This window comes from Lissotriton vulgaris, chromosome 7, assembly GCF_964263255.1.
Source record: "Lissotriton vulgaris chromosome 7, aLisVul1.2, whole genome shotgun sequence".
Taxonomy (NCBI): Eukaryota; Metazoa; Chordata; class Amphibia; order Caudata; family Salamandridae; genus Lissotriton; species Lissotriton vulgaris.
The window spans coordinates 29,940,759-29,960,297 of record NC_141695.1 but is presented as its reverse complement, the minus strand read 5'-3'; the positions used below and the strand labels follow the sequence as shown (position 1 = coordinate 29,960,297).

The window sequence follows — 19,539 nt, the reverse complement described above, 5'->3', positions numbered from 1 at the left end:
AGGATGAGGGCCACTGTTTCCCCGTTGTTGATCAGGGTTCTGATGTCGTCAGTGGCTGCGATCAGGGCGGTCTCGGTGCTGTGGTTGGCCCGAAATCCGGACTGCGAGTGGTCGAGGGATCCGTTCGTCTCAAGGAAGGCGACAAGCTGTATGTTGACGGCCTTCTCGATGACTTTGGCCGGGATAGGAAGGAGCGAGATGGGACGGTAGTTCTTGAGGTCGGTGGGGTCCTCTGTTGGTTTCTTCAGGAGGGCGGTCAGCTCGGCATGCTTCCAGCTCTCCGGGAATGTGGCGGTGTGGAAGGAGGAGTTGATGGTGTCTCGGAGATGGGGTGCGATGGTGGCGGCGGCCTTGTTGAAGACGTGGTGTGGGCAGGGGTCGGTTGGTGATCCTGAGTGGATGGAGTTCATCGTGCGGGTGGTGTCTTCGTTGCTGATCAGGGTCCAGTTGCAGAGGGTGGTGGTGGTGGGCATTGGTTCGGTGGTAGGGTGCGTGGTCTGTGAGTCGAATCTGTTGTGTATGTCGGCTATCTTGCGGTGGAAGAACGAGGCGAGGGAGTCGCAGAGGTCTTGCGTGGGAGTGATGTCGTTGGTTCCGGCGCTGGGGTTGGAGAAGTCTTTGACGATGCTGAAGAGTTCTTTGCTGTCATGGGCGTTGTTGTCCAGTCGTTCTTTGAGTGCCTATTATCAACAAATAGCAATATTTATCGCTAAGTAGGCTTAGAGACAATTTTTTTATCGCTGCACTGTCGTGACCTGAGTGTGGGGCACTAGGACCCCGTGGGTCAAGTAGCTGGGGACAGGTCAGCGGACAGGACATCCGGTCAGCGGGGCGGGGGAACACACAACATGAGATGACCAGGAAGAGCAAGGACGCTATCCCAGGAGTCTATTGTAACAAAGATAATAAAGCAACCTAAGCAACTGACCTGAGTGATGTGTCGTGTATGTATCGCCCCAGCACAAGGACACGACACGCGCATCGCCGGATTTTTTCGCAGATATAACGTGCTATTAGCAAAGTTTTTCTCTGAAGCGATAAAATTCCTGGCGATAGCGGATAAATGCGTGAATATCGCTGAGAATACAGAAATATTCACACATTAACGCCAATAGGGTCTAAGCCAGAATATCCACCGCTCATTGGATATAATGGATAAGAACTGGTCGGAGCAGGCGTTAGGTTTTGGAGATATTCACGCTTAGCGCGAATATTTCCATCGCCACGCCTGCGTTGATAATAGGCGATAGCGATGTTAGCGACTGCTTTCAGTCGCTAACCGGTTGGGTACGCCCACTTTGCATGTCATTAGCGATAAATATCGCTGACATGCAAAACGGGCAACAAACCGCTCGCTATCACCTAAAAGTTGTTGCTAACTGCTGTTAGCGACAGCTTGCTAATAGGGCGCTGAAATTATCGCCACTTAGCGGCCGGAAACAGCCGCAAAAGCAGCGATAATTTCATTTCACCTGCCTTGGTAATACGCCCCTGAGTTCATGTCCCCACTCCTAACGCCCAATGTGACCTTCTAGAAGACCACCCATTTAATACTTTCTGGTGGACAGCTCAGTGTCCGAAAATGCTCCACTAATGGTGCCTCAACAGTACCACACCTGGCCCAGCTACAGTGTCTTAGGATGCAAGCCTTTACTTTCTAGCGTGTCTGTCCTATATACATCTGGTTGCATGGGCAAATGATGCATTAATGACATCAGTAGTGTTGCAGTTGGTGTGGGTTTTTAGGTCTACGGTGGGCTGTTTGTAGTTAAGTTGTCTAGTTTCGATGGTTAAATTACATTCTTTACATTGGCCACATTTATAATGGCCCACAATCTCGGGTAGGTGCCATAAAGTTTGAATAGAAGGTTGTAGTGGAGTCTCCAGGCGTGAACGGACAACATGGTCCCGTTAGCTTTTGCCCTTCTTGAACAAATGCATGAGAGGTTCAACCAATTCTAGATTGTCTGAAATCAGTTTCACATGGTTGCTACAATCCATTTGATTTCAGTGCTGTGGGTGCAGTATGTGGTATAGCATATCATCCTGTTTGTGGGATCATTGTTGCATGGCTTTGGTGTTAGTAGAGTCTCGCTTGGGTTAAACCATGCCCTCTTACGAGCTTGTTTCACAAGTCTCCTTGGGTATCCCTGTCAATAAGGCGATTGAGAAGGTCTTCCGATTCTCCAAAATAGTCATCTTTTTGTGAAACAATTTGACGGATTCTGAGAAATTGCCCGAAGGGCAAATTATCCCTCAGGCCTCTGGGGTGATGGCTGCTGTACCTTAGAAATGAATTTATGGGGCGTGGCTATGCAACATGGCCGACAGGACGTGAGCTCCTGCAGCTCCCGGCCAGCCTAGCCCAAAAATCCTAATAAAGAATTGATCCTGTGCTCGATTGCCAATGAAACTGCGGGACCGGCGGTCGGAAGATCCGGGGGTAAGCTCTGGTGCCGAAATTAGGGAAGTCCGACAGCAGGAGGCGGCGAGAGAGGAGTGGACTGTGGGAGCCGGCGCCCTGATTAGGAGAAGCCGAGGCTGCGGCCTAATACACAGGCCGCTACCGGGGGACGTCGGAGATTGCCACTGCTCCCGGTAACATGGCTAAGCCTGCTATGTGTGCTCCCAGGCCCGGGAGCCTGGTGAATTACTGCTGACTCTACCCCCACTAGGCCCGGATTATAGAGGAGCGGCGATGAGGCTCGAAGGAGGCGCAATCAATCAATCATCGCATTTATATAGCGCACTACTTACCCGGAGGGTCTCAAGGCGCTGGGGGAGGGGGATCTGCTACTGCTCAAACAACCAGGTCTTGAGTTGCTTCCTGAAGGCGAGGTGGTCCTGGGTCAGGCGGAGGTGGGTGGGGAGGGAGTTCCATGTCTTGGCGGCGAGGTAGGAGAAGGACCGTCCCCCTGTGGTGGCTCTAAGGATGCGGGGGACGGCGGCGAGGGCGTGGCTGGTCGATCGAAGCTGGCGTTTGGGAGCGTAGAAGTTGAGGCGGCTGTTGAGGTATCCTGGGCCTTGGCTGTGTAGGGCTTTGTGTGCGTGGGTGAGGAGACGGAAGGTGATTTTCTTGTTGACAGGGAGCCAGTGCAGGTTTCTCAGGTGTCCGGAGATGTGGCTGCGACGGGGGATGTCCAGGATGAGTCGTGCTGAGGCTTTCTGGATCCGCTGGAGTCTCTTCTGGAGTTTGGCGGTGGTTCCGGCGTAGAGGGTGTTGCCTTAGTCCAGACGGCTGGTGACGAGGGCCTGGGTGACCGTCTTCCTGGTCTCGGTGGGGATCCACCGGAAGATCTTACGTAGCATGCGCAGGATGTTGAAGCACGACGAGGAGACGGCGTTGACTTGTCTGGTCATGGAGAGGGAGGAGTCCAGGATGAAGCCCAGGTTGCGTGCGTGGTCTTTTGGTTTGGGTGCGCTGCCTAGGGCGGGGGGCCACCAGGAGTCGTCCCAGGCGGCGGGTGAGGATCCCAGGATGAGGACTTCCGTCTTATCTTAGTTCAGTTTCAGGCGGCTGTTCTTCATCCATTCGGCTACCTCTTTCATCCCTTCGTGAAGGTTGGCTCTGGCGGTGGCTGGGTCGTTGGTAAGGGAGAGGATCAGCTGGGTGTCGTCGGCGTAGGAGATGATGTTGAGGTTGTGCTGGCGTGCGATGTCTGCGAGGGGGCTCATGTAGATGTTGAAGAGGGTTGGACTGAGCGAGGAGCCTTGAGGAACGCCGCAGATGACTTCGGTGGCTTCAGATCTAAACGGAGGGAGGCGGACTCTCTGTGTCCTTCCGGCGAGGAAGGAGATGATCCACTCCAGTGCCTTCTCCTGGACTCCGACGTTGCTGAGGCGTTGTACTAGGGTACGATGGCAGACAGTGTCGAAGGCCGCGGAGAGGTCGAGGAGGATGAGGGCCGCTGTTTCTCTGTTGTCGAGCAGCGCTCAGATGTCATCGGTGACTGCGATCAGGGCGGTCTCGGTGCTGTGGTTGTCCCGGAAGCCAGACTGCGAGGGGTCGAGGGATCCGTTCGTCTCGAGGAAGGCGGCCAGCTGCTTGTTGACGGTCTTCTCGATGACTTTTGCAGGAAACGGGAGCAGCGAGATGGGGCGGTAGTTTTTGAGGTCGGTGGGGTCAGCCGATGGCTTCTTGAGTAGAGCGCTGAGTTCGGCGTGCTTCCAGCTCTCCGGGAAGGTAGCGGTGTCGAAGGAGGTGTTGATGATGTCACGCAGGTGATGTGCGATGACAGCGTCGGCCTTGTTGAAGACGTGGTGAGAGCAGGGGTCGGTCGGATATCCGGAGTGGATGGAGTTCATCGTGCGGACGGTGTCTTCGGTGCTGATCGGAGTCCAGGTGCGGAGGGTGGTGGTGGGGGGCAGTGGTTCGGTCGTGGTGTTCGTCGGTTGAGTGATGAAGCTGTTGTGTATGTCCGCGATCTTGTTGTGGAAGTAGGAGGCGAGGGAGTTGCAGAGGTCTTGTGAAGGGGTGATGTCGTTGTTTCTGGCGTTGGGGTTGGAGAGCTCTTTGACGATGTTGAAGAGTTCTTTGCTGTTGTGTGCGTTGTTGTCCAGTCGTTCCTTGAATGCAGTTTTCTTGGTGGAGCGGATGAGTTGGTGGTGTTTTCGGGTGGCGAGCTTGAGGGCAGTCATGTTGTCCGGTGTTGGGTCTCTGCGCCAGGTTCTCTCGAGGGCTCGGCAGTTCTTCTTGGAGCTCTTGAGTTCGTCGGTGAACCATGGGGCTTTCTTGCTACCGGGTCTGCTGGGCGGGGTCCTCAGGGGGGCGAGCTCATCTGCGCAGTCGCTGATCCACTTCGTGAGGTTGGTGGCCGCCTGGCTAGGGTTCGTTGTGCTGGTGGGAGGGTTCCTGCTCAGGGAGGACGTGAGCTGGTTGGCTGTGATCTTGTTCCAGCTCCTGTGTGCAGCCTGTTGCTGGTGGTGGTGGATCGTGGTCCTTGCGAAGCTGAAGTGGACGCAGCTGTGGTCCGTCCAGTGGAGTCCGGTGGCGTGGCTGAAGGTGATGTCCTTGCTGGATGAGAAGACTGGGTCGAGTGTGTGTCCGGCGTAGTGGGTGGGGGTGTTCACCAGTTGCTTGAGTGCCAGGTTGGCGAGGTTGTCCAGCAGGGTGGTGGTGTTGCGGTCGTTGTTGTTCTCCATGTGGAAGTTGAGGTCCCCGAGGAGGATGTAGTCAGCGGAGCAGAGGGCGTGCGGGCTGATGAAGTCGGCGATGTCTTCGCTGAATTGTGTGCGTGGTCCCGGGGGCTGTAGATGAGGGTGCCTCTGAGGGTGGTCTTGGGGTTGATGTGGACCCGAAAGTGCAGGTGCTCGGCGGTTACGAGGGTGTCGTCGGTGTTGGTCGTGATGCGGATGGTGTTCCTGTGGACGATGGCGATGCCTCCTCCGGTGTGGTTGATGCGGTCCCTCCGGATGATCTTGTAGCCGTTTGGGATGGCGATGGATATGTCGGGCGCTGAAGAGGCGTTCATCCAGGTTTCCGTGAGGAAGGCGACGTCTGGTGACGTTGTGTCAAGCAGGTTCCAGAGCTCGATGGCATGTCTGTGGACGGAGTGGGTGTTGAGCAGGATGCACTTCAGGTGGTTGCTGCTGTTGCTCGTCGAGGTCTTGAGCACTGCTGGAGTGGTGCAGGTCCGGATGCAGGTGAACTTGCAGGCGTTGCAGCAGAAGGGTCCGTGGGTGCGTCTCGGGTTGGCTCGGTAACAGCCCGGGAGTCGTCCGGCGTTGAGGGCGTTGAGTTCGGTGGCATCGTAGGTCCGGCGGGTGGGCTGGTGACGGCGGGGGCCAGGGGTCCTGGCACTGGGCGCGGTCGGGCGCAGACGGGCTTACCTTTGGCGTACCTTCGGCGCTCCCGCTGCGCGCATCCGCTGCGTGGTCGCTGAGGGGGCGTCATAAGTAGGAGCCGGGAGGGAGGGTCAGCCGGAGGCGGGAGGACCAATGGGAGAGGAGGGGAGGCGGAGCTACGGGTCGGCGGCGGGAAGCACGGAGGTGACTGGGGCAGCGGGGCGGGTGAGGAGCGGGGGCAGAGGCGGCAGGCTACGGCCAGAGGCGAACCTGGTGAAGATGCCCTAGCGCTACGAGGCCTCCGGGTTGTTTGCGCTTTACAAAACCCGATTAATAATAATAATAATAAAGATGCGGAGGGCAGCGGAGGAGGTGAGCGGAGGTCAGCAGCGATCAGGTAGCGGCCAGGCAGCAGCTAGGGCAGCAGGCAGGCGAGCGGCAGAGCAGCGTGGAGGGAGCGACCGCCTGCGAGGGCACAGGCGCAGGAAAGGTGCGGTGGTGACCCAGAGGGTGTGGCGGAGCAGAGGCCCGTGCAGACATCGGGGGCAGCCGGCCGAGCCTGAGACTGACCCCTGAGGGTCGTGAGGGGCTTGGAGCCGCGGTTGGGGTGATCGCTGACGTGGGCCAGAGGGAGCTGGAAGGAGAGGGGGCCCCACTGCTGCGGAGGGCCGCCCACAGCACCGAACACGTGTCACCGCTTGGGTGCAGTGTTCGCCTACCCCCCTGGCTGTTGAAGGTGAGGCGAGGCGCGCCTCGTGGCAGACTGGATTCCGCTGTGGAGAGCCTGTGAACCTGAGGGGGGCCAAAAAAGAACCGGCACGACGGTCCCTGTGGGCTGTAGACTTGGGCTTCGTGGGGGTGCTCTTTGGTTCAAGCCCCCTGTCGATACCCTTGCGCCGAACGGGGGTGTGAAGAAGCCCGTCCTGGGGATAGCTTCCCTGCCATGGAGCGGCTGTGTGGGACTTGGTGTGTGACGCGGCAGGCGTGGGCCCTGGATTGTGAGCACCCCCACGGGTATACTTCTGGCAGAGCAACTAATCCCCGAGCAGGGCGGTGATAGTGCGTGGCCTGTCTGCCTGTGGTCCCCCGCGTCTCGGATCTTGTGGATGTTGTTAGAAGGCCGCTTGTGACATCCTGCTGACTCTTGGGAGCTGCGGGGACCCATCCACGGAGAGCACCTGAGGGAGGAGAGTCAATGATCCTCATGTGCAGGCACCGCCGGGTGGATCTCTGGTGAGCGCGCCTTCGCTTCGGGGACGTAGGACCCGGTCTGGGGGCGGACATTGAAATGGGCCCCTTAGACTGGTTGGACCTCCTGCGGGGGGCCTGAGAGGCGCCGGCGAGATTCCCGCAGAGTTGGAGAAGACGCCCGTGAGGGAAGGTGGTGAGTCTGGCCTAGTGCCCTGTGGGACCTTGTGCTCCTCCTTCCTGCACTGCGGGGGACCCTTGAGACTTACGGTGGGAACGTGACTGAGAGGGGCGCTTGGCGGGGCTTTGCTGGGCACTGATGATGTGGAAGGACAGGATGCCCCGGGCCTCGCAGCCCAATACCATTACCCAGTATACCACGCCGCGTCTCCCCTCGCAGCGTATCACCCATCAGACCGGCCAGGGAGACGAGGGACAAGTATCTGGCGGTTCCTCGGAGCCCTCTAGGGTGGAACTCCTGAATGCCATACAGGGATCCCACACTGCCCTTGAACGGCAGATTGAGACAGTGTCCATCGATGTTAATCTCCTGAGAACGGACCTCTGCAAGGTCACCGATACAGTTACAGAGGCCGAGGGGAACATAGCTCAACTACAAGAGGAGGTGACCTCACTTAAGCAGACGGTGACGCGGCTCTCGCCGCCACGGGAGAGCTGGAGAGAAGGGCAGAGGATGCCGAAGGACAGGCGAGCCACAGCAACATCAGAGTCCTGGGCATCCCGGAACGGGCGGAGAAGGGAAACGTTGAATGGTTTCTGGAGCAGTGGATCCGCACCACACTATGCCCGGCAGGGCTTTCGGAGGTCTTTGTGATCGAGCGCGCCCATAGAGCGCTGATTCCGCCCCCGCGGCCTGGTGCCCCGCCGCGAGCACTCATCGCAAAAATTCTGAATTACTGCGACAGGGATTGTATCCTAAGGGCAGCCAGGGAAACGGCGGACCTCACGTTTGAGAACTCTAAGGTCTCTGTCTATCCGGACTATACACGGCAGGTCCAGGAACAGTGCAAATCATTTTTGGTGGTAAAGCAAAGGCTACGGGAAATGGGTCTCCAGTACATGCTTTTGTACCCCACCAAGCTCAAGGTCCTCTCCAAGGGCAAGGCCCATTTTTTCAAAGTGTGGGAGTGGCTTGAAATCAGGGGCGATGCGCTCCCCCCTGAGGAGAGGGGTTGCTCAAGGGCAACGTGGGGGACGCGGCCTGCGAGAAAGCGATGATCTGGGAGGCGGCAATCCGCTGGCACCTCTGGGGATGCTGGTACACTTAGAGTCACGGTGCGGGATGCTGTGTTGGTACCGGATACTCTGCCACCGCGGCTGGACGAACTGCCGCCCACAGTGGACACGATACCGGAGACGATGGTTGATGTGGCCGATGCAGCGGAGGTTCAGCCCTGAAAGACATATCTTTGGATGGTAGCTGGACTGTTGAGTTGTATCGCCCTCTTTCCCGCTAGCCCCATCCCCCTCCCCTCCTTGTTTTTTCCTTTTCAGGATTTTCAGTGGTCTGCTTGACGTGAAATGATGGTGTGTGTGGGGGGGGGGGGCTCTGGGGGGAGAGTGCACAGGCAGCTAGCCCTTTGTAATTGGAAAGTTTGAAGGGTGCAGAATATGTTCAGGGGCTAGCTGTGTCGGGGGTTGCTTGGGGGTGGACAGGGGGGTTTGTTCCTGAGTATTGTTGGGGTGATTGCTAGGGTTTTTGGGATGGGGTTGCTGTGTATGTCCTGGCACCAACGGGGAAGGGCATTTCAGCAAGTTCAGTTGTTGCAGGAATATTGCTCATGGGAGGGGGGAAGGGGGGTATTGGGGAGGCTTGTTGGGGGGGTTTGTTTCAGGCGTCAGTTGCATTACAGTGCGGGCACGAAATGGGAAACCTACAGGAAGTGCTGATGGGCCCTGGTGGGGGGCCGGTATCAGGTCATGGATTATACATTTTTAACGTGGAACGTGAGAGGGCTGGGTACATGCGCTAAGCGGCATAGAGTACTTTCTTTCCTCCGTAGACATGGCGTCTCCATTGCATGCCTCCAGGAGATGCACTTAGATGATGAAGGTGCCAGTAAATTGGGGAGGAAATGGCGAGGCCAACTGTTGCACTCCTCCTTATCCTCCTATGCTAGGGGGGTACTTATCTGGGTGGCTCCCGGGATCCCCTTTGCCATTCAATACATGGAGGCGGATATTCATGGCAGGTACTTGCTCTTGAGGGCAAAGCTGGATGGGAGGGACCTCACGCTTTCGAACTCCTATGCTCCTAATGTGGATGACCCTGGATTCTTCCTGACGCTTCAGGAGGTTCTGGTCCCGGATCTGGAGGCCCCTCTGTTTTGGGTGGGGGATTTTAATTGCGTCCTAGACCCTGTCCTGGATCGATACCCCCCGCGCAGGCTCAAAACCGCTCATGACAAAACAGCTCGGCGAGGTAATGGGGAATCTAGGGGTGGTGGATATATGGCGCCAGCGACACCCGACCTTGCAGATTTAAACATGTTTTTCCCCTACGCATAACACACACAGCAGGTTGGACAGGGTCTTAGTCGCCAACGCTGATGCTTCCATATCACTCGCGATTACACATCAGGCTCGCATTCTGTCTGACCACTCCCCTGTGACGTGCGCGGTGCGGTGGGAAGGGCGACCTGCCCGCCCTCGAACCTGGCGGATGCCGGGGGATCTGCTGCAGGACCCGATAGCGAGGGACTTGGGCCAGAATGCTTTTACCAGCTACCTAGAGTTGAATTGGCGGGAGGGATCCATGACTTACGCCACCAAGTGGGAAGCCCTGAAGGCGGTCGTACGGGGTGAGTGTATGGGCCTCACTTATGGGGTCAGGAGACCGCTCCTACTGGAACTGTGTGACGCTGAAGGTGCCTTATTACAACAGCAAACAGTGCCGGACCCGGACGAGACGCAACAGGAGACCGAAAGGGAAGCCCGAGCCTGTGTACATGACATCCTGGATAGGCTAGATAAGTACTCTTTGGGGCACTTTACACAGCGGCTTCATAGGGAGGGCGACAAGGCGGGCCGGATGCTGGCCTGGGTTTTGCAGCGATAATTTGCGCCGGAGAGGATAGTGGCGCTGTGAGACGTGGCGGGGCACATGGTACACTCTGAGGAGGCTATACTCCGGGTCCTCCAGTCCAATCTACAAACGGTGTATGCGGCCGACCCGACTGTTACTGAACATACATACAAGCCGTATTTGCAGGAATTACACTTGCAGTCCCTGTCCAGGGATGCAGTGGAGGACTTGGATGCAGCATTGACGTTGGGGGAGGTACGGGTCGCTGTGGCAGGTCTCCTGAGAGCTAAGGCCCCAGGGAGTGACGGTTTCCCCCCGGAATTTTATCAAGTGTACGCGGACATGGTTGCCCCTAGCATGTTGCAGGTGTATGTTGAGGCATTTGAGAGTGGGGGTCTACCGCCTACCATGAACCAAGGTGAGATATGCATGATCTTGAAGCCAGGGGCGACAAATGTGACCTGGCGGCGTACATGCCCATTACTATGATCAACACGGACGTTAAGATTCTGACAAAATTGCTGGCGGCCCTACTAGCACCACACATGACACACTTGATCCATTTGGATCAATGTGGGTTTATCCCGGGACGTAATACTGCCATGAACTTGAGGCGGTTGAACCATATTCTGCATGAAGTGCGGGATCGGGAGGAGCCATTGGTTGTGGTGTCTATTGACATCGCCAAGGCGTTCGACACCATTGACTGACTGGGGATACCTCTTGGAGGTCCTCCGAGTGGTGGGCATGGGCCCCAATTTCCGCCGTTGGGTCCGCCTGTTGAAATACAGCTCCCAGTGCCAGAGTACGGTTAAGCACGGGACGTTCTGTGGAGTGGCGGCTGGGTCGGGGGACGTGGCAGGGGTGCCCCCTCTCGCCGCTCCTCTTTGTGCTGGCTATAGAACCCTTTGCGGCCAGGATCCGTGCGGAGATGGCACAATGGGGTATTGTGGTAGGGGATACGTGTAACATGGTCTCCCTGTATGCGGACGACACTCTTTTCTACCTGAGGGCGCCGGAGGAATCACTGCCCGTACTGTTGCACCACCTTGACCGCTTTGGAGAGGCCTCGGGTTTGCGAATTAATCGCAACAAGTCCTTGATATTCCCTCTGGCGGGATATGAGGGGGGACCGGCGAAGGATCTCCCAGATCTTGGACTGCGATGGGAACGGGAGGCTTTTCGTTATCTGGGGATTCAGGTGGCCCCGTCGGACACACAGGCACTGGCTCGAAATGTTGGTCGGATACTTACGTCTTTGCAGTCCTCAGTAGTCTTCTGGAATATGTTGCCACTCTCCCTTATGGGACGGCTCGCTGTTGCAAAAATGGTGATGCTTCCCAGATTATTATATGTCCTCCAGAACTCGCTCTGCCATATCCCGCCGTGAATATTTCGTACTCTTAATACGCTGCTGACGTCACTGCTTTGGGCGGGTCGACGTAGCTGAGTTGCACTACACACCCTGGTTCGGAGCTGGGAGGAAGGTGGTTTGGAGGATCAGAGGTTTGATCTGTGTTATTATGCAGCACAACTGGGTTCCTACACCTCCCCTGCGAGATGGTTCGCAGAAGCATACGGGTGGGAGATGCAGCTTTTGGCTGACAGTGCCGATGAACGGGCACTACAGGTGGCCTTAATGGAGGGGAGCGGACGCGACCCTACCATACGTAGTGCGCCACACTGCTGCAGTCCCGCAGAGATGTGTGGAGCGAGTCCTGAAACGGGCCCATTTTCACAGGGAATTGTCACCCTGGATCTTAGCGCCAGTTGTGGCTATGGAGGAGCATATGTCTTTTAGGGACTGGAGAGATGGGGGCTGCGAAACCCTGGCTGACCTCCATCCGAGCGACTCGTTTGTCACCTACGAGGAGGCTGCAGAAGCCTTTGAGTTGGGGGGGTGGACAATTTATACACTATTGCAGCATTCAGGAGGTGGTTAAGGAGATGTGGCCTCAGTTCCGGAGGCCCCTCAGACGTCCCATACATTGAACATCATTCTCTCATGTGGCAGGGGCCGTAGGTTGATTTCTTTGCTTTACTCTGCACTGCGTCGGGACACGGAGCCACCTGCCCAGCCTGCGTGGAGCGTGTGGGAAACGGATCTCTGGGAGAACCTGGGGCCGGGTAGCGCAAGCGTATAGGGGGTCTTACACATAAAGTGTTGTGTAATGCACGATTCAAGCTCACACATTTTAATTTTATGCACCGCACTTATGACACCAGTCTCCTTGCAGCACGTCTCGCCAGATAGGGAGGGCACCTGCCCCAGATGTGGAGCGAGAGGGCTGGGTTCCTACACCTCCCCTGGGAGTGCGCCCTGGTGCGTAGTTTTTGGTCAGTGGTGGTGGGACGTATAGCCGCTGCTACCGGCCTTGCGATGGATTTGACCCCGCTCCACTGCTTGCTGGTGCTGGTTACCCGGCCTAGGAAAAAGAAAATCCCCCTATAAACTACTGCAACTCATGTTGGTTCTGGCGAGGCGGAGGGTAGCCATTGCCTGGATGGGGAGGAGGGCCCCGGAGATCTCTACATGGCTGAGGGATGTCAGAGAGTGGTCTCTGGCAGAGGAGACTCATATGCAATGTACGCGGAGGGATGGGAGACTGCAGGAAGACCTGTTAGCATGGAGAGCAATGTGTGCCACGGGTCTAACCCTGAGCGATTCTGATGGGACTAGTTCTGAACTGTTTACGCCTGAGGGGTCCGGAACTGACGGGGAGGGAGGGGGCGACTGGGATGAGTAGATCTGGGATGTCGTCTGCGCTCGGCCGCAGCCTCACTGTCGTTATGTCCTGATTGTAAGGTATGGTCCTTTTTTATAACCCTAATGTCTGAATTTTGTCTAGTGATATTGTTTTCCTACTGTGCCTTAATGAGGTCGTCGTACTGTATGCAATAGTTCTTATATGATGCCACAATTGGGGGGGAATGTTTGTGTTCTCTTTATTGCATAACGAAAAAATTAAGTTTAAAATTTGTTTTAAAAAAATGAATGTATTCAGTTGATTTCCTGAAAAGGGTGGTGTACAATAATTTGTGCTCAGTCTTGATGGAAATGTCCAAGAAATCAATTGTCTCAGGGTCTGAATGCATTGTGAACTTGATGTCATTTGATCTTTCATTCAGCCACAGGAAAAAGGACTCCAGTTCTGTTGGACTCCTTATCCAGATGACCTTGAAAGGTCATGACAGAATTTGCTTAAGCTGTGGCAAGGCTTTTTAGGGAGGCAACCAAAGCATTCAACTCAGCGTTCACAAATGCTTGCGGAAAGTTGTAGCCTGTGTTGAATTACCAGGTCTGAGAAGAGGAAACAAAATATTTTTTAGAGTTTATTCAGAAGTTTGAGGGATCACTTTGTGGAAATGTAAATGTGTTTGTATTTATATAGCGCCTTCTACCCAGAGGTCTCGTAGCGCTGTATTCATGCCGCTGTGGAACCCTTACTGGCTTTCCTGTGAGATGTCCACTCCTGGGCACCCCCAAGGTGAAGCCAGGCATACAAGCGCTGCTGGGGCTGTTGTGGAGATTAAGCAAGCTATTGCCCAGAGTCACAGAGTGGGACCCATGATTGGAACAGGCACCGAGGTGAGAATTATCAGGTCCGGGGAGATTGAGTCCAAGAGCCGCAGAGGCGGGAATTGAACCCTGGTCCCAGGCCAGACCTCTGCATCAGGGTCTGCCGCTCTAACCATTGAGCCACGCTTCTCCACTGCTTGGACAATGATTGGACAACATGGGTGAAACTCAGAAATGGAAAATAGTTGGTTTAACTCTAGCTTTTTGAATTTTTTGTATCCATCTGAGTCTTATGGCTTAGAGTATTTGAAGAGGTAACCTTGCAGATCTAGCATGCCTCATCCTATTCCTTCCAGAAGGAGATGTGCAGTTAAAAAGTGGGCTCAAACCATTTTCCGCTTGAAGATTCATCATTAAGAATGATGAATTTCTCACCTGCCTCCCTTCAGGGCCCCTAACCTACACCCAGGACCAGTTTTAGCTCTAAGTGCTGTTGTGCTATGGGCCTGCTTCTTCCCAGAAAATATGTGAGGTAGCTCTCTAGACGACTTTAAATAACGCAATCGATTTTGGGATATGCACAGTGCTTACTTTTCACTGGTGGTTGTGGTTGAGAGGCACTGGCACTCATTTTTGGGGCTCTGCACTTATTGTTCCTTATCAGATATTTTCCAAGACTAAGAGAGGGATAAACACTCAAAACAGAAAGGTGGAGAAAAACGACAACAGAGTAACCATCACAAGGGGAGAAAACAGAAACCTGCAAGAGTGAGATAAATGTGCTGGGAGAGTCTGGTACTGGAATAGAAAGGCATCCGGTGGGATCAAGACTGCGCAGATATGTAATACTGCCAGGAGCGGGCTTCCGAGCAGAGCTTTGGGCACCAGCACTCTTCTTCCACAAATTAAGCACTGGATGGGTGTGCCATTCATCAATATGGCCCTGTTCTCTTGCAATCTTACTTGGCCAGGACCCACCAGAACCTCCAGTGAAGCTTTGACTTGTTTCACAAAAGTATCTTGGGGTTTCATCTTTTGAGGTTTCTACACATTGGTTACAGGGAACTACCTCTTTCCTAGGATCATGTTTTTGCATATTTGGAATTGTGAGAGTAACCATGATGGTTTTGACTGCACTAACAGTACTTTATGCATAGGCGTTACCATGGCTTGGTCTCTAAACGACTACTCCCCAGAAGAAGGCCACAACACTTTGGCTTTGGTGGCAGCTGACACATCTTTATTTCTGTTTGCTGCCTTCTTAATGCCCTGTTGAATTTCTTCCTAATGATTTCCATCTGAGATCTCTGTTGCTCTACACAACTCAGAAAGTTTGGTTGACTCCGATGTACCAATAAATTTGCTTTAGTCTGAGTTTCAACACCCAGGTTTGATTCCCCCTCACGGCAGGTCATTAAGGACAATGTTGCCAGACCCGAAGTTTTAATCAACAAATCACTGATTCAACATGTTAATTCGTAAAATGGAATCAAAACATGACTGCAAAATCCAGAATGCATTGAGTTTTCGCACAAGGTCCAGGACTGGAAACAGTATCCACGATGGTCTGGGAGGAGGTGATCACCCACTCTCTCTCAATTTGTGGCTTCCACCTGGGCAGGTATTGGTGGAACACAGCTGTTATCTTTGGGCTGATGCTCATCATTTGGCTACTACTTGGAACAAAGGTCTTTATTTTTTTTAATACACTATAAATAGATGCCAATAATTTATCCAGATCAATACTTTTTAATTCAGCTACAATATCCTTTGCTTTTCATAATCTTGTGTTTCCTTTTTTCCCCAGATCTCCCTTTATTCATTGAGCAGCATCACAAAGCACTGGAATTATGGAAAAGTCGAATCGGACTCTCTTGAGTGAATTTTTAATTTTGGGATTATCACAAAATCCTCAGCTTCAAATTCTAATTTTTATTGTATTCTTACTCATGTATTTATTTACTCTTCTGGGAAACCTTGTCATTATTACATTAATATGCATTGACACACATCTTCAAAAGCCCATGTATTATTTTCTCATGAACTTATCTTTCCTAGATATTGGTTTCACAACGGTCACCATCCCAAAACTGCTGGCGGTCAGCCTGAAAGCGAAGAAATCTGACAAGTCCATCAATTTCTCTGCATGCATCCTTCAATTCTATTTTATGGCTTCCTTCATCAGCACAGAGTTTTACTTACTGTCAGTCATGGCCTATGACAGGTACCTTGCAATTTGCAACCCCCTGCGCTATGCATCTATCATGAATTCAAGAGCCATGGTTTCATTGACTGTAACATCCTGGATACTTGGCTTTCTGGACACTATCGCACATGCTGTTTTGATATCAAAATTAGTGTTTTGTGCATCCAATGAAATCAATCATTTCTTTTGTGATATGAATGCTCTTCTAAAACTATCTTGCACAGGCACATATTTCATAAATATCGCAACTTTCGGAGTAGGTATTATAGCAGGACTGGGCCCTTTCATCTTAACAATAACTTCCTATGTGCTAATCATTTCAAATATCATGAAAATTCCCTCCAAAACAGGGAGGCAAAAGTTGTTCTCCACATGTTCATCTCATCTGACTGCAGTGGTTTTGTTCTATGGAACTGAGCTTGGTGTTTACATGAAACCAACATCGGGGAACTCTTTGGAGCACGACAAGCTCTTTGCTGTAATGTATACAGTCGTCATTCCAATGTTGAATCCATTTCTTTACAGCTTGAGGAACAAGGATGTAAAAGGTGCCTTGAAAAAAGTTAAAGGGAAACTAAGACAGACAAACACTGTACTGCAGCAATTTAATAGTTTAAGCTGTGAGAACAAAAAGTAGTATTACCTCCGTTCATGCTCCAGGGCTAAACAGAGTTTGCTTATAACACATTAACACCAAAAGTAAAGTACTGTGGAAATTAAATGTGTCTATACTTATCAACAAAAATCTGGGCAAACAATGACAGTAAATAATTAATGAATTTGTACATATCAATCTAAACTAAGACTTTGTTTTATGGCCTGTGGTGTCACACCTGTGGAGCTTCCAATTCCTCAGCTAAGAAACAAATACAAAAGGAGGCTACAGAGAGAGTTTGAGAAGAAATATGCTCTCAAAATAAGGTACCACAGCCAAACACTAACTGTTTAATGTGACATTTAAGATCAACATTCACTACACAAAAAAGGCAAAACTTGACTTGGTACACTTCCATCAAACCTACTTGTTATCCTCATGCAAGAGGGCTTCAAATCCATTGAGACCAGGCAAATGGTGGATACACCTGATCTGCCTCACAGGGGATTTGAAATCTACTACCCTTCAGAACACCTGGATGGGTCTACCTCAGCGGGGGCTTTTCCCTCATTCATCACTGCACCCAACTAGAATTTCAGCTCCCCTGGGGGCATTATTGGGGTAGTCAACTAGTTCTACCCCCATGGAGATGAAATCTTAAAATACATCACTTTAGTGGGTCCCTGGGTCAGTGTTTCCCCCTTCCATTTTTATCACACCAATGGACATTTAGTGCCCCACTGACCCCCTTAGTGTACCAGTAAGGGAGCAAAATATTGATTAGAGATCAGGAAGAAATATGCTGCTGTCCCATCCATACACCTGCCTGGTTTTGTTCCTTCGATAGTTCCTGTTAGCCATGATATTGAACCACGAGGAGCTGCAGCAACTAGGAGCGGACCCTCTACATACTGTTCTTCATGGAGTGAATGCCAGCCAGTTTATAAGGACGCTTGGCATTTTCCAAAAGAAAAAGTTATGATCTGGGTCTTTAATGGACACTTTTGTCACATAAATGATATGCATTTTCATAGAATGAGCGGTAGCACAAATCATTGAAGGGCTACGCGCCCTATTATAAGACGTTTGGACAAAGTCTTCACATCATTTCATTTCTGTGCTGCCCTATATGTGAGTTCAGGAGAAACAAGGAACACCCTACTTACAGGGGACCAGGGTATATGTTATATATCGGAAAACAATGGTACCTGTGGATAGAATGAAACAATGACAATAATACTTATAATAATGGCTTTTGTTGAGCCAATGGCAATATACTGGTAAAAAGGTGCACAAACTCAGAACACCACTCAAAGAGCACAATGAGAAAATTGATTTCTTATTTATAAATTCACATAAAAAATTGTGAGAAAGTGTTAGGTGTCTCAAGTGAAATTAGAACCTAGAACCTACAAGTGATAGTTGTGACATACATTAGGGTTTCCATAATACAAAACAACAACCCTTTAGTCAATATACAATAATCATTCACAGCCTTCCATGACAATGATGAAGGCGGAGTACAATAGTTCGTTTTTATAAGCGTGCATCTTTTTCCCTATATATTGCCATTGTACTCAACAGATGTCATTGTTATACGTATTATTGTCATATTTTCATTTTTTCCACAAGCCCTATATCTGAGGACCCTGTTTGAGTCTGGCAGTTCACCTGGAGCACTTTCAACAGGACTGGGGCTATTTTATATTGGCGCTTTTAATGAGTTCTAGTTAGCATTTTCTTTCATTTTGATGATGTCACTTTCTGTGATTTTCGCATGGCAAATACTCAGAGGCTGTCGTGTACTATCATGTCATCAGATTAAATGTCATATGCTGTCACTTCCTGTGACGTCATTCAGTGTGAAAGGCACATGATGTCACTTCTGCTACCCATGGCATTCTGACAATTCATGCCCATGTAGGTGCACCTGAGACAGGTAGTCCCTTGTTTGCCCTCCCCAAGTTCTGAATTTTTCAGAGCAGAGGGGAACTGCAACGCCATTCTCACACTATCAGATCAGTGATTGAGACCTGAGGGAGGACCCGGGGAGGATTCCTGAGTGTATCCTGTGGATGCGTACCTGCTTACATGTACCCCGCTGGCTCCCCAAAACAAGCATGCTCTTAATCTTTTATTAAGGTTGTTTTATTCCAGAGGCAGGACAGAACTCACAATACACACCTTGTATGCCATTGGCAGCCCTCACCACATACAGGATACAACTATAACTCCACTGACCCTTTAAGCAAATAAACCCACACTCCTCTTTGGTTCTAATGACTTTTCCTTTTCTTAATTTTCAAAATTTCTTATTCAGGACTATTATCTTTCATGAGTCCTACTAGTCCTGCGCTGAGCCTGCTGGCCCTACATCTCATTGTAATCTACTGGTCTTCCATGGCCTGACCTACCGGTCCCAGCTAAATCATTCCACCAACTTTCCACCTAGTCCATCCAAAAAGCCTTGCCTACCAATGAAAGGCCATTGCCTTTAAAAGGGTGCTCTGTCTGCAACCTTGCTCCTTTTACCTTTCTGGGAGCCGAAGCTGGCCAAAAGTCTCTCATCTACTTTCTAAATCATTCCACCAACTTTCCACCTAGTCCATCTAAAAAGCCTTGCCTACCAATGAAAGTCAGAGAGACAGTACAGCACATGATATGATCCCACTTCAATGTATATGTCCCTTCTCCCAAAGCATGACAAATGCCTCCTGAACCCCACTACTGTCACACAACCACTGAGCACTGCATAGCTGACCCCAAAAATCTACAGAGCTGCCAACTGAAGCTAAAAGGTGAATTTGACAGTACTTACCACCATAACTGCCCCCACTCCGTACTTTCCAACTGCTCTCTAGCCCCCGCCCATTCAATGTCTTTGATTAAGGTGTCCTAGTATCACACGTAGTACCAGCCCAATTTCCCTTTGTCTCCTGTAGGTCTGAATAATGTGAAAACCTCATGCCACACCTAGGAAGCCAATGTATATATTTATATTGTGATATATTCCACTCAAGTAACTTTCCACAATAAACACTGGTGTAATTCAGGAATGCTCAAGTCTAACTTTCTAAGCAATTGGGAGTCCATGGTTGCCTTCATAATGCACATTCTTCTTCTTAGAACCCTTCAATGCCACCTGTCTACCTGTTAATTATCTTATAAACATTCATCATTCTTTCCCCTTCTACTATTTA

General features: G+C 51.7%; 1 protein-coding gene across 1 annotated transcript; it reads left to right on the top strand.

The window, feature by feature from the left end:
• Positions 1 to 15,388: 15,388 nt before the first annotated feature.
• Positions 15,389 to 16,381, top strand: LOC147700586 (olfactory receptor 1E16-like). The gene has a single exon (XM_086929137.1). It carries the CDS (start codon positions 15,389 to 15,391, stop codon positions 16,379 to 16,381), a length of 993 nt encoding a protein of 330 aa, XP_086785263.1.
• The last annotated feature ends 3,158 nt before the right edge of the window (positions 16,382 to 19,539 follow it).